The sequence below is a fragment of the Rhamphochromis sp. 'chilingali' genome, assembly GCF_963969265.1.
Source record: "Rhamphochromis sp. 'chilingali' genome assembly, chromosome: 2".
In the NCBI taxonomy this organism is placed as follows: domain Eukaryota; kingdom Metazoa; phylum Chordata; class Actinopteri; order Cichliformes; family Cichlidae; genus Rhamphochromis; species Rhamphochromis sp. 'chilingali'.
The window spans coordinates 58,152,296-58,168,081 of record NC_137930.1 but is presented as its reverse complement, the minus strand read 5'-3'; the positions used below and the strand labels follow the sequence as shown (position 1 = coordinate 58,168,081).

The following is a 15,786-nucleotide window of genomic DNA, read 5'->3' as shown; positions in this document are numbered from 1 at the left end:
CAGGATTTATTATACTTCATTACGATGCATTAGTTGTAGCTCAATGAACTCAAGTAAACCCTTTCTGAGGTTAAAATAATTATTGTGATCTATATTTTAGAGTATTAGAGTGTTGTCCACATCAATCTTCAATCATAAACAAAAATCCAGCATTAAAACTTTACTAATTAATAGATTACAGAATTATTTTTTCTATCCTTCATAGCTTTTAAAACTGCAGCAGTTGTGTAGATTATTTAGGAAAAGCTGTATTTGCCTGTTTAAAGCTTAGTTTCCTCTCAGATGATATAATAGAATTAAGCTCATGTGGCATACAGTGGAAATGAGGTTATCTGACGTAATGACAGAACCATTTTGGACTTTACTCCCTCTGCTTCAGCGCACTCCACAGGAGAGACGCAAGCGAGGAACCACGTGAGGGAGAAGTGGTTGGGGTTTGTTTACCCCACCCACCTGTCTGCCGTATAATAACTGCTGTCAGACGGCAGCAGTGGCACAGCAGCAGCCTCCTCAGAGAGGCACAATACAGCTGTTTCATTGAATATGGATGCCAACATTGTTGTTATGGGGATGGAGAGCGTTGGGAAATCAGGTAAAAAACAAACAAACACATTTTCAGTGGAGATGAGAGGTTACACTTACGTCTCTTTTCCACACAGTGAACTAAAGTTTGTGTCTTTTTAGCGCTGACTGTCCGCCTGTTAACTCGGAGATTCATTGGAGAGTATGGAGATATTGGTAAGTGCCCACTCTTTATTTTATTTATTTATTGCTAACTTTGATGCATTGATGCCTTAAACATCTCCTAAACTATCTTTTGTGTCTTGCAGAATCAATCTACAGCCACAGCTTCATAGTAGATGGGAGGGCGGTCACTCTCAATATTTGGGATTCACATTATTCTCAGGTAAGAACTTCAATATGTTGTTACTAATTCTAATTTTTCTATTTAAAAACTCCCGTTTCTTGATATATAGTGTTTAAAAATTTAAAAGAAATCCCAGTCTAAGTAAAAGCAAAGGTATTAGTGCTGGTATAAGGTAAATATATTAAAAGTAAAAGTAGGCTGTTCCTTTTATTCTAATATTATTTTTAAAATTATCTTAAAGTTCGAAGAACATTTTGAATGTGTGAGCTGGTCATGATAGCAATAAATAAAAAACTAAATATCTATAAGCTCGTGTCTGTAAGTCCTAGAAATGGAGTATCACAAAATAAAAATTTAAAATGACTGACTGTCTTGTTTTTGTACAAAAATATAAAATGCTAGGACAAATGTACTTTGTTGCTTTCTGCCTCCAACTGTTGCTTAATATGAACTTCAGTGTGTGGGTTTGCAGGATTTCTCTGCAGACTCGTCACTCTTTGAGAAGAAGGTGCGATGGGCCGATGGCTTTGTTCTGGTCTACAGCATCTGCGACAGGGCCAGTTTCAACACAGTTAGCAGGCTCATTCAGACTATCAAATCCACCAAGGACTGCCTGAGTGCAGACAAAGTACCCATAGTGATTGTGGGTAACAAAAGGGACCTGCACCACAGACGGACAGTGACGAGCGAAGAGGGCCGGCTGCTGGCTCTCAACACAGACTGCCAGTTCTATGAGGTGTCAGCCGCCGAGAACTACCACAGTGTCCTCATGGTCTTTCACGGCCTGGTGGACAGATTGAAGGATGCCAAGCTAACCACGAAGAAGCCTCTAAGGTTGAAGGGCATAGTGAAAAGCATGTCTGCAGTGTTTGCCAGGAGACGGACTGAGTCGTTTTAGTAGAAATGTGACAAAAGAAGAGGAGACTCCATCAGGTGGATATCTGTCAGTGAAACATTACCGCGTGTCGCATGTGTGTTAAAAAAAAACTCTATAAAAAGGTAAAAGCTGTTATGCTTCAGAGAACATGGGCACAAAACAATTTCACAGAGGTTACAGATGCTTTCTGCACTTTAACTGCACTTAAGTTAACATAGTGTCATTCTTCATCCAGCCTCTTGCCATTTAAAATCCAAAAGTGTGCAGCGATGTATGAATTGTGTTTGCAGTGTATGTGTGTTTTACAAGATTTTTTCAGATGTGGCTTCAGATCCAAAGAAATTCTATGCACAAACTAAATGTGCCTTTACTTATTATGTATATGCCAAAGATCATTTCTCATGATTAGAGTGAAAGTTTCTTCTCCCGAAAAAAGTGGCTGAAAAGTGCTAAATCCGTTAATTAATTCTTGGAAGTGACGCGTAATATTTCTATTTATTCAAGTCTAAACACTGTAAACGAACAACTGAATAAAGTGGTTTTTTGTCAAAGTGTTTTATATCTTTATGTTTGGTTGTTTGACTGTAAGTCAGTCCCTGAAATATACTGTTTGTATGAAGTTATAAGAATTTTAAATAAACCATGTGCAGAAAGATTTTCTATTGCGCTTGTTTGTTTTACAGTTATTGATTCCTGCTCACCCCAAAATGAGTGAGGATCCTGTGTGTACTTGAGATCAGCAAAGTCTATTCTGGTGGATACTCGGCTAAAACATTCACACCCATGTCTCAAAACTGTCTCACAACTTAACAGCACATCACACTTCGTGTTATGATTGTTTGAGACCTGGATTGTTGCAGTTATTCAAGAATAGATTTGCAGTTTTTTGTACAGCTTCCACATCCACATGAACACATCGACTTTTAATTTTTGCTTAATCCCACCAGTTCACTTTTCTCACACTGCACTAGCTATACCAAATAATTGGCCAAAAGTGTGTATCAAAGCATAGGCTCAACGAGTCACAATCACAGTCAAAATTATGGTCTAATGATGGCCTAAGAAGATATAGGCTGCTTGATATATTTATTCTTGGACCATTATTAGACCACTTAAACCACTGCTACAAGTAGAACAAAGGAAAAGAAGGTTTTTCATAATTTCTGAGGTCTCTCATATATGAAATGGACTGTTATCCAAAAATATTTGTATTTATTTGCAAATGTATTAAATTGACAAATTTGTGAAAGCAATATAATGCAAACACTAATGGGAAATACTACAACTTGAACTTAATAATATCATCCTGGAAGCCTGGATTCATCCCAGACAGGGTGAGAAAGAGGGCATGGGTTTCCTATCCATGTCTTAAGAAATAGACTGTGGATATCTTGATGCTTTATGCCAATACAGGCACAAAAGTATGATAGCTGGACAATTCGTGCAATGAATGGATGCATATACTTTTCAAAACCTTTTGTTGTATATTAAAGTCTGTGATGTAGTGCAAGTAAAATCACCAGCAGTGACAGGGTTGAAGCCTAGAAATGATTCACCTCTATTATTTAACTTAAACATAGCTGACTCATTTCATGTCCCCTTGAAAGAATACTGGCAAAACATCCTTTGCAAATCTATTTAGGACACAGTACATCCAATGCCATTAACTTCGAGCTTATAAAACACATTCAAGTTTTACTTTGACCCATTTCTATAAGCCACAATCTTTACAGATGTCTTCTCAAGATAGGTCTTTGAAAATATTACATGATGTGAAAAATCCTTTGAAAATAGCCCTGATGTTACAAATCACATGCTTCTCTGACTCTTAGAACAAGGAACCTGCCAGTAACCCTTAAGAAGATCGAGCTTACAGATACGTTCAGCTGGCCCCACAGAGTCTGTCATCATTGGGAGAGAAAAGGAATATTTCTTACTTCATAAAAAGCAGGGAGAAGCCCAAATAGATGAAGAATTTATACTAATACCCTGTCTGCGTCTAGGACTTTGCACTTCTATGGAGACTCCCTACAGAAACCCAGCGTGATAGGCTCAGCATCACCTATATCAACACCATGTTCTATTAAATCAGTTTGCCTGGAAACAAGCGTGCGCACCTTCAACTAAGTTCAGCCAGTTGTTTACTCACTGAACCACTGCCCCGATCGAAGCAGACACAAAAATAATCAGGAAGTAAGTGAGAAAGCCTGGGGGCTATCACACACCCGGCAACGTGTCTGACAAAAGCTTGTCCAGAATAACATCCTCATTTGTGCAAGTATGTGGATTCTTTGTCTCTGACACAGAGAAGAAAACTCTTGGCTTCAATCAGATTAAAATGTCCATCAGGTGCATTTCTTTAGGCGCATTTCTTAACCGGGTGTTTAATAGAGTATCGTGAAAAGTGTGCAGATCTAATCTACTCAGATTATGTTGTTGTAGAAACACCCTTCTTCAATTCACACCCATTCGTTTTTTCCATGATAATCTGCAGATTCCACTCTGCAACCAGCAGACCACTTCCCCTGAAGAAATACTCTAATTTGTTTCTAGCCTGCTCCAGTGAACTTGGTCTGACCCTAGAGATTAGGTAGCAGACAAATGCATTCTCCTGCGCTCGCCTTTAGCCTCATCTGTCAGGTGCTGGGAAGATGTCCATCTTTGAGGCTATTAAGGGAGCAGCAGAGGAGGGCAAATGGCAGATAGCTGGTGCTGCTCTCCCTACTTTCTGTTCTTGTGTATGAAGAATTTGACAGAAACAAGGCAGAGGTTAACAAACCAAGACTGGAGCAGTCTAGGCCCTGCAGGACCTTGTCACAGTCTCTGACCCCTCAAGGTCTTTACAGCAGGGCTTAGACAGAACAGAAGCCTGACAAAATGTTTCACCTGTGAGAGCAGCTTGCAGCTTTACTCGGGCTGAAATGATGTGTCTCTTGAGCAATGACACTTAGAGGGAAGTGAAACTTTTACAAAAAGGAGAAAAGTGTAGCTAAAAAGCATGCACTGTGTAACCACTTGTCATGCCATTGACTGAGGAAACAGCTTTGGAATGTTTAAACAGCAACAAGTTCTTTGGATATGTGGCAAACATTTTGCATCCAAGTGTTTTTTGTTCCAAAAAAGCCACCAAAGGGGTTTTGAAGAGCCTTTTAGTGCATTTCATGCACATTACAAAGAGCTGACCATACATCATGAATATGCACTTTGGGTATCGGATTCTTACTAAGTGCTACCTATAATGTCTTACATGTTTTTGGATTAAAATTCGACCAGCATGCAGCTCATGCCACTTGAAGCAGTAGAGTTTCAACAACAGTAAAATCATAAACTGTTCTTATGAATAAAGTGATTTTTTGTTGTTGTTCAGGGTCGTTGTAGTCTTTAGATGTTAGATATTTTGCAGCTGCTCATCAGATCTTTTTCTGCCTTTACATCAACCCAAAAACTTCAAGGCACAAACATGTGAAGGTGCTGAAAGTGTTTCACAGCTTCACTTGATGCTATCACATCAGCTGCAGAAAACACTAATATTATCTGAGCCCATGCAACAGGACAACATGAGGCTACCAGTGCACTGTGTGTGCATTTACAATGCAATTGTCCACGTTAATATATGTCCAAAATTTGTGTTCTTTAGCAGATATATAAATATAGAAAAAAGTACACCATACTTCTAGTAACTCATTTTGCTAACTGAATGCACATGTTCACCTGTGGGGTTTTAGCATTTTATCCAGTATATATAGTTTATTTTTGACTTATTAAAGATTATGCTATTATACTTTTGACTATTGTGACCATTGGCGGTGGCTGTAGCTCAGGTGGCAGAGCAGGTCAGCTACTAATCAGAAGGTCGGTGGTTGCCTCCTAGCTGCATGCCAAATATCCTTGGGCAAGATACTAACCCCATGTTTGCCTACTGGTGGTGGTCAGAGGGCCCGGTGGCGCCAGTGTCCGGCAGCCTCGCCTCTGTCAGTGCGCCCCAGGGCAGCTGTGGCTACGATGTAGCTTGCCATCACCAGTGTGTGAATGTGTGTGTGAATGACTGAATGTAGTGTGAAGTGACTGAGTAAAGCGCTATACAAATGCAGGCCATTTTCTGAACATAAGTAGCCTGATTATATGCTATTTCACTTATGCTGAATTGCGTTTTGTAAATATTTCTGTGCAGAGACTGTCTGAATAGATGAGTTTGAAGCTATTTTTTAAGGATGCCACAGAGTCAAGGGCACAAAGAGTGAGCGGTAAATTGTTCCAAAACTTTGGTGCCAAGGTTTGAAAAACACAATCCCCCCATAGTGTTCAGAGGGATGCATTAGATCACAAGAAGGTTTCAGCTTGGAGAATAGGGGTGGAGTAGTTTGTGACAGATGCTGCAGGTTTAGTTAAATGACTGCCCTTAATTCAATATTTAATATTTAATGTTTAATGTTCCTAAAACTGAATCCTTCATTACCCTCCTTTATTTACTGTTAAAATAGAAGGTGGTCTAAAGCAGTGTTTACGGCCTGCATTAAAAACAGGCTCTGGAACCCAAAACCAGCCACTGACCTTGAACTGATACGACCGCCTTCGCCATGTTGTATTAGAAATTGTGATTCACCTCATAAGGAGGCTCGTGTTTACCCCTCTGTCTTTCAGGTTCAGTGATCACTGCTGGAGATCAAGCTACTGTGGAGAAACTACTTTAGAGTTTGAGGAGATGTACTCTGGGATGTACTTTTTCTACACATCAGTGACGCTGAGCTGATGACTGCGTACCGGTGTCGTGTCTACTTATATAAACGTGGATTGCACAAATCACATATGTTAATCATATTTTTATCTAGAAGACTCCAGCTGTGATTCTTTATATTATTGTAGAAAAAGGTTTGTCCAGCTGCCCATAAGTTTGGCAGCTAATGGTCTCAGAAATCTCAAAAACTGCTTGGACTCCTGCCTTCTAGCATTTGGTCAAATAGTAGCTAAAGCACTGAACCCTGACTGACTGCTTGAAGTCAAAGTCACACAGCTACCTCTGGAAGTGAGCATACCTCAAAAGTATGTAGAGCATGGTTTAAAATTCCTTTGCAAAAATTGCAGACCCCCCACAAAATAAAATTAAGTGGACAGGATTAGCTGTGTTCGCAGATAATCAGTGTGTCTCTGTCACTGTGACAACAAAGAAAAAGAAACAACAAAATAAAATAAATAAATTGAGCATCTAATCCATACATTTTTATTTTTAACTCCTAGTCACCCTCAGAAATCCAACAAGTGTTTTTATTTTTTTTTCCAGGTTAGCTGGAGGCACATTTTGAAGAGACATACCTGATCAATGCAGTAACACAATGTAATTTTCTTTTGCCTTATTAAAGGCAAGCAGGTCTTATTTCATTACTGGGAAATCGACATGGACTAGGAGGCCAGCAAGTTCAATGATCTGGTAAACAAAGAAATAAAATGTAAGGAGAAGGTGGACCCAGTTGTAAATGTTACAAACCCACACATGAATTCTGTGAGACAGTAATGCATGGAACCATTTGGATTCATTGGAAAGGAGCAAACAGTATCTGGCTGACTGCTTTCACAGAGACAGAGAAGGGTTTAGAGAGGCTTAAACTGCATTTTGATCACGTTTAGTCTACAGTGCTTGGAGGGCTTGGTATTTATATCGGTTTATTCTAGCAATATTCATATTGAAATGGAGATGGGAAAAAATAGGCAGCAATTTAAAAGCCTGATTTAAAGGTGGCTGGAGCCACGAGAAGCAGAAGTAAACGGTTAGTTTTATAGCAGAAGTTTCCTTTATAATCTGATTGAGCCGCTACTCTATTTATGTGAACTGAAACTTATTAATTCAGCTAATGCTAGCCCAGGATTAATTCTCCTCTCATAGTACCTAAAAAAGTGTATACCAGTATAGGCAAGTGTATGAAATGAGACAATTCTTGGCCATTTTATCTATCTATCTATCTATCTATCTATCTATCTATCTATCTATCTATCTATCTATCTATCTATCTATCTATCTATCTATCTATCTATCTATCTATCTATCTATCTATCTATCTATCTATCTATCTATCTATCTATCTATATATATATGAGGAAAATAAAGCATATAAAGCACCACAAGCTTAACGCCCCCCGTTTAGCTTAGAAAGGGTTTCACCTGGACTCTTGTGGTGTTAAAGGCTTTGTAAATGTGAGAATAACTTTTAAATTCCTAATAAAATGTTTGCTCCGGGGGGTCTGGCATGTATGGACTGTAAGACTGAAGTGCTCAATGAGCTTTTTTTTTTTTGTTGTTGTTAAATATTAATTTTTTTTTAAAGTGTTAACTGTTCAAAAAATGCCAGCTATCCCTTTACTTGTGCCCTTTTGGATTTGCCAAGCTCTCCCACAAAGGTTTAAGGACCTCCTGCAGTGCTGCGCTGCTCGGCACCTTTCCAAATAAGGCCTGGAAGTTTACACACACCAACCATAATTTACCCCCAGCAGTGAAAGCAGAGAGAGCAGTGAAAGCACAGAGTTCAACAGCACTTTGTGCTGTTTCATGTTAGCATTTAGTGGCATTTCTCACTGCAATCTCTGAAATCTAAAACCCAATGCACACAAACATAGTCTTTTACATGTTGTATCGCAGATTTTCAGAGCTTATTTGCTTGTTTTCAAGCTCATTCAAACAGCACAGCAGAGTTTAATTGTGGCACGTGGTAAAGTTGCTGTTTGATGTGTAAAATATGCTCATGAGAATAATGAGAGACAGTTACAGGACCCAATAGCCTCATCTGTCAGTTAACTGACACGAACATGGCAGATTTCACCAGCAGGTAGTTTATTAAAGTGACGTCTGCTTCACTCTCTCTATTATCTTATGACACAGAAGCATGATAATGCATGATATCAAATTCAGTACAGGACTGTCCTGCAGCTCATAAAATGGCTCTTAGTTTGATTGAAAACATTTTAATCTGCGTGATTCTACAGCTCAAGAATATATTTGCTCATTTGAGCCTTTATTAACCTCATACTACACAAAGGCTATTCATGTCTGGAGGACAGGGCTGATAACGCTTTGATCTAATATAAGATGGGTGATTAAGTTGAGAAAATGTTTCCTCTCACATGAGAGGTTCACGTGGAAAGGAAATGAGAGAGATTTTCACACGTGAGCCAGTAAATGAAATCAGGCATGGGGTGTGAGTGACTCATTGCAGCATAATGGGTGGTGGAAGGTTGACTAGACAACGCCTGTGGCACACCATGCCTGCTGTAACTACCCATAAGTGGTCTTCCACTGAGGCTCAGACAAAACATATTCTGACCTCTCCATCACGACATTCCTTAAATTGAAAATTAATGAAAAGAGATCGAACACAGCAGCTCACCAGAGAGGATGTATGAAGGCTGAAATAACACTGATGCTGTTTTGGCCCTTTTTTCTCTCTCTTGTTGGAGTTTATAAAAGCACACTTGTGCTGTAAATGCCCCTCCCTGAGCCTGGCTCTGCTGGAAGTTTCTTCCTGTTAAAAGGGAGTTTTTTCTTCCCGCTGTTGCCAAAGTGCTGTATAAATAAAGTTACATTGAAGAATATGCCTACTTTTTTATTTTTGCTACAATTAGAGAACATAGTAAATGTACATCATTGGCTTAGGTTAGATTCCGGGGTGACCCTTCTCACCCTGGACACAGTCTGTTTGACCTGCTCCCCTCAGGCAGGAGGCTCCGGTCCATTCAGACCAGAACCTCTCGCCATAAGAACAGTTTCTTCTCCTCTGCTGCTGGACTCATGAACAATAACCATATGACTGTTCGCACCACAAACACATGACCCTACGCTGTGTTCACTGCATCATTCCATTTTTGCACTGATCACCACCTGCATTCATGTATATATCTACCTTCTTAGCACTTTTAATTTTAATTTTTAAGTTTATTTAAGACTGACAGTACGTTTTGCACTAAGTACCGCAGCAATTTCCCAATGTTGTAAACCTGCTCAACATTTGGCAATAAAACCCTTTCTGATTCTGATTCTGATTTAGAACACTAAAAAACATATTAAATTAATAATACAGAAGTGTCTAAAATTCATGTTTGTCTTAATGACAATGCCAGAAATTGTTATCACTCAGATCTTAGCTAATCGGTCAGTGGCTGGATTTGATTTGACTTGACCGGCATCAACATCAAGTCAAGTCACTTTTATTATTATAGCACATTTAGGAACAGAATCACCCTTTAAACTAACAAGCATGGAGAAAACAGGAGGATACAGATCCAAGAGCCCCGGAGAGCTCTCAGGCACAAGTATTAACGGTACTATACAAGTATACAAAAACGTATGTAATACGTATTGTAAAGGGAAAGCATGAAAACCACATAAACATGATAATGTATCTAAAAAATACTAGAAGCTGCTGGCGCTGCCTCTCAGCCTTCTAGTAGATACACCTATGGTGTCAGTTTCAGAATCCTACATCGCCTCACTCTCATTTTATCACATTCACAAGATTTTCAGAAAACTTTGAAGTTGACCTTGAGGTCAAGGTCACTAAGATTTAAACTTGTTAAGGATTTTTAGTTCTCATTCTCAAGTTATTGCACTCACAGACTTGCACAAACTACCGCCCGCTGGTCACAGTATGTTGACGACAATACCCCATCAGTGTTTTATGGCGTGGGCTAAAAACAATCTTAAAATGAAATGATGCAACACAAAGCTCAATGAAAGTAAAACAAACATAACTGGATGACTTATAAGTAAATAAATCAGTATATCAAATAAAGAAGGTCCTGGGTGCGACCCTACTGGCTGGTTACCTTGCGTGCATCTGCATCTGGCTTTCCTCTGTATCCTCTTGTTTTCTCCCACAGTGGAGAGACCTGCTTGTTAGTTTAAAGGGTGATTCTAAATTGAATGTCAGTGTGATGTGAATTGTTATCTGTGTCTCTAAGTAAGTCCTGTGATGAACTGGCAGCTTAACCGTGGTATACCCTGCCTCTCACTCAGCGTGAACTGGATAAGCTCTTCTAAATGCAGAAGTAAAAAAAAAAAAGATGTGACATAAAATATGTGAAGCGATGGACTGAAATGACAGCTAGGGGTTGTAGGTGGGCCTTAAAATCTTATTAAATATTAGTGGTGGGACAGAAGACTATTTTAGAGTCTTAGGGTATCAGAAGTGAAAGGCTGTTTGCCTTTTAGGGTGAGAGTTCAGGACTGAAAGCAAGACTTAAGTGAGCCTGAGGTTAAATATGGAGCCGAGAACAACACAACAGACTCTCAGTGATGGAGAGGTTGCCGCTCAGTGTGCAGAGCTGGTTGCATCTTTGCATCTTTGCTGATGTGACAATGAACCCCAAACTGCTCCATATGATTGAGCCATTAAATGAGTGAGTGTACATGAGAAGCAAATAATTAGAATTTGGCTAATGATTAGCAACAGGAATACATGACATTTCTGTTATTACACAGATTTACATAAACATATTAGATTGATTTTATATAACTTTATGAGAACATTCAAACATTTTTTGTCTGAGTCACTGACAGTTACATTTTATCCGTGCAGTAAAACTGCATTACATCATCCTCACTAAATTCATCTGGAGAAAAAGAATCCACTTCACTAAAAGTAGCTTTGACCATATATGTCTGAGAACATACTTTAAACTATTACAAACATTACTTAACTTGATTTTTGCCTTTTAACACAGGCTTTACTCAAACAGTTTTACCAATGTCTGCTTAACATAGAGTACGGCATACTTCACACAACATGTCCGCTCACAGTATGCATGCAGACTTTAACAGCGTTGACTAACTGCCAAGATGACTTTACTGCAGGGGTCTGATGTTGTGTAACGGCTCTTTTGTGTGTGATATTCATCCTCTGACCTATGCTACAAACGTGGGCTCGGCAGAGAGTGTGTGCTGAATGTGAAGAATGCTGTTGATTATGTTTTCAGAGAGCTAAATCCGGGGTCACACAGCAAGACTGCTGGGTCAAATATTATCTAGAACTTGAGCTGCTGATGGAGAACTAATAGTAGAATATGCACTTTTTCATTATTAACTCGTGAAAGACGTGCAATCAATAAACATATATGCTAATAATAAGATTGTTTTGGACATCAAGTTGTCTGAAAGCAATCCACTGGGCTGGTTTTACCTCAAAGTAGTAGCATTTGCATAGAAAATTAGTTTTGTATTCTTTGTTTTCTGTTGTTCTTCATGCCCGGCAGCGATTGAATTAATCACTATAGGACAGTAAAGATAATTGAGCTGATATGCTGCACGCCTGCAGGCTGGAGGAAAACAAACAGTCCCAATGCACACACACACGCAAAGGTTGGAGAAGACTATGCAAACTCCAGTAAACGCCACTGCTATACACTAATTAGAGTCCTTCTTGTCTTGTGCTAATAGCATACTTCAATGTGAAAAACATTTGAAAAGCATCACTCAAAGTCGATGGTGGTTGACAAAATTAAGCGCCCTCGACACTGAATTTCTCAAGAAGATTCGATAAATTTCAGAAGACATCAAGGAGCAATTTTCTGAGCAAATTATGAGCAAACAGCAATCAGAAATGTCAAAAGCAGGAAATGGTCTAACACATCAGTGAAACAGCAGAATCCTCTGTGTCAGGAGAAATTATTGACTCATTAGTCATCTTGAAGTAGAGTTGACCTGAAAGAAGTTGGACAACTCCTGAAAAAAGTTAACAAGCTTTTTTCCATTATATCACAAAGCTGTATACTATTGATGTCATTTGGACTATTATGTTGTCGGTGCTTCGGGAGTATGGGGTGTCTGGCCCATTACTACAAGCCATTTGATCCTTATCTGGGTGTTTGACTCTGCCAGGGCTGCACTGTGTCACTGATTATATTCATAATTTTTATGGACAGAACTTCTAGGTGTAGCCAAGAGGCAGAAGGTAGCTGCTCCAAGTGGAGGAGTTTAAATATCTCAGGCTCTTGTTCACGAGTGAGGGGAGAAATGAGCGGAAGATCAACAGACAGGACTGATGCTACAGCTGCAGTGATGCGGACGCTGTACCAGTCTGTTGTGGTGAAGGGAGAGCTGGGCGCAAAGGAAAGCTTTCAATTTACCATTTGATCTACGTCCCCACCCTCACCTATGGTCATGAGGTTTGAGTGGTGATTGAAAGAATGAGATGGCGGATACAAGCAGCGAAAATTAGCTTTCTCCGAAGGATGGCTGGCCTTTAACTTGGACATAGGGCGAGGAGTTGAGCCGTTCGAGAGGGGCTCAGAGTATAGTCATTACACCACCACATCAAAAGGAGCTAGTTGAGGTGGTTTGGAAATCTCACAAGGATGTCTCTTGAGCGCCTACTGGGTGAGGTGTTACAGCCAAGTCCCACTGGGAGGAGACCGCAGGGCAGGCCCAGGACACGCTGGAGGAGGTGGCTGGGAAGGAGGTGTAGACTGCTCTACTTAGGCTGTTGCCCACGTGACAGACTGGTGACCTGTCCAGGTGTAGCCTGCCTCACCCTCTATGGCAGCTGGGATAGGCTCCAGGCTCCAAAATTTTTATTATTACAGTCAAAATGCAGCTATGTCAGTTCTAAGACTAAACGTTCCAAATTGAAACCAGAAATTATTAACATATCTGGGGTATAAGCCAATTTTCAGATGGCCACTCTCTCTAAACTAGTCATCCAATTTTTATGAAATTGGGCCGAGGTGAACAGAAACTGTATCAAGTATGAACATCCCACCTAGATATGACATCATAACCTGGTCTTGCAGACTGGGTTCTAAAAATGAATAATTCAGCTGAGTTTTTAGTTTTACTTTTGTTTATGTGAACTGAGCTTGAATATCCCAATATGTGTTAAAATTAAGTCTGCTCTATATAGAACTTTTTAATATTTTTACACAATGAAAAAAGGTGAAACACGAAGAAACCGGAGCTTAGAATGTATGATTAAAACTCATCCACACAATGTTCAGCAGTGATAAATGACAAATGTCTTTTCTTTCTTATCAAAAGAAAAGAAATGTCAACTTAACTGACATATTGGGATTCAGTGCATCAAACTCCAAAAGAAATACCAGATTTTATTGCTGAAGCAGATGACTTCAGAAAAAATGCTCACATAGCATTAACATACATAAATATTCATGACAGTAAAGATTAAATACTAAAAACTGAGGGAGTTATAAACACACTGTGGGGTTAGTCCAAAGCAAAGTTTATGTTAACAGAACAAATGTATTAATATTTATTAAAAACCAGCTCAGAGCAGCAAAAAACTGCAGCATTAACTCGTGTCTTACAGCCGCGACAACAAGTTGTATTACAAGACGTTTTTAAAGGTATCATTTCATCTGCACAGACGCATTATGTTTTTATGAGTTCTAGTGAACTACGGGAGGTATGAACAGGTGTGTCAGTATCACACAAACTAATTTCTAAAAATAACCACAGGAGGGCAGCTGAGTCCAAGAAACAGTCTGATCAGCTCCATTCAGTTGTGCTTTGTGCTGTTGCCTGCATGTATGGCTGTTACTTTTTTTTCTCCTCAAAAAAACACTTAATCTAGTTTATTAATATTTACACAATCTCAAAATATCCACATTTTTTTCATAACCACCATCAGTCAGCAAACGATAGCAGCACATTTACTTTGTTTACGGTTGCATTGTTTGTCTAAAAAAGGATTAGTGACAACACAGGTTGCGTTTAAATTTGCACCCATCTGAATTTGGGGGTTCATGCTGAACAGATTAATCTGTGTGTGGCTCACTTCCCAAATTGTCGTCGCAGCAGTCCAGAGCCAGCGTGCCACGTACGGTGAAGAATGCTGGCCCGCTGACAGCGATGAGCGGTGGAGAGTCATTGTGAAGAGAATTTGCACTGGATTGTTACGCTTCCACGTTTTCATGCACATAATCTGAGTTAGCAGTTTAGGCTTAATGGCAAAGATCACTTCCAACGTAAGTAGAATGGCATTCATGCAGTGGGTCATAGAAAAGGTGTTCAGTTCTGCTTAGTCACGCTTCCCATTGACATTTTTAGCCAGAAGCAAATTGGCATTTAGTTTTATCCCTGAACTGCAAGTCGAATAAGTGCGCTCAAAGGTCGGGTGGCCCGCTGAGGAAGCCAGACTGACTTAACAGCAGATACTGACTTTGGCACTAATCACTTAGTGAGTATTAACGAGCATTTTGCTTGTCAGACATTATCTTTACCTGGTCAATAGTTTATGACACATAGGCCTCACTTCCATTGTGCGATGATAACAATTCTACACCAAATAATAGATACTAGCAAATCTTTTTCTCAGTCCCAGTCATCTCACAACCCTGAAATTACTATTTCTGTAATTATTAAAGTGACAAGTAAAGAAGAAAAGAAGAAGAGTGTAAAGACAGAGTAAAAGTAAGTAAAAGGAGACTCTTAGTGATATAAACCTAAAAGCACTGGAGAGCAATGGGTCTAAATTCAGAAAATCGATGGAGCTATTTGGCGGTAGCAGAGAAAGAGGGGCTGATCTGAAGATATCCATCAGCAAAGGGTGAGCAGATACAGTGGGGCAAAAAAGTATTTAGTCAGCCACCGATTGTGCAAGTTCCCCCACCTAAAATGATGACAGAGGTCAGTAATTTGCACCAGAGGTACACTTCAACTGTGAGAGACAGAATGTGAAAAAAAAATCCATGAATTCACATGGTAGGATTTGTAAAGAATTTATTCGTAAATTAGGGTGGAAAATAAGTATTTGGTCACCTCAAACAAGGAAAATCTCTGGCTCTCACAGACCTGTAACGTCTTCTGTAAGACACTTTTCTGTCCCCCACTCGTTACCTGTATGAATGGCACCTGTTTGAACTCATCATCTGTATAAAAGACACCTGTCCACAGCCTCAAACAGTCAGACTCCAAACTCCGCCATGGCCAAGACCAAAGAGCTTTCGAAGGACACCAGGAAAAGTATTGTAGACCTGCACCAGACTGGGAAGAGTGAATCTACAATAGGCAAGCAGCTTGGTGTGAAAAAATCAACTGTGGGAGCAA

General features: G+C 39.6%; 2 protein-coding genes across 2 annotated transcripts in view; both read left to right on the top strand.

Annotated features, from left to right (window-relative positions):
• The window catches only part of LOC308392031 (uncharacterized protein), a 297,183-nt gene that overhangs the window by 236,072 nt on the left and 45,325 nt on the right, over positions 1–15,786 (top strand). The window lies entirely within an intron of this gene.
• On the top strand, positions 544–1,766 carry LOC308393032 (ras-related and estrogen-regulated growth inhibitor-like protein; the record flags this gene model as incomplete). The annotated part of the gene is made up of 4 exons (XM_080876466.1): positions 544–592; positions 685–738; positions 831–907; positions 1,341–1,766. 4 exons carry the CDS (start codon positions 544–546, stop codon positions 1,764–1,766), a joined length of 606 nt encoding a protein of 201 aa, XP_080732592.1.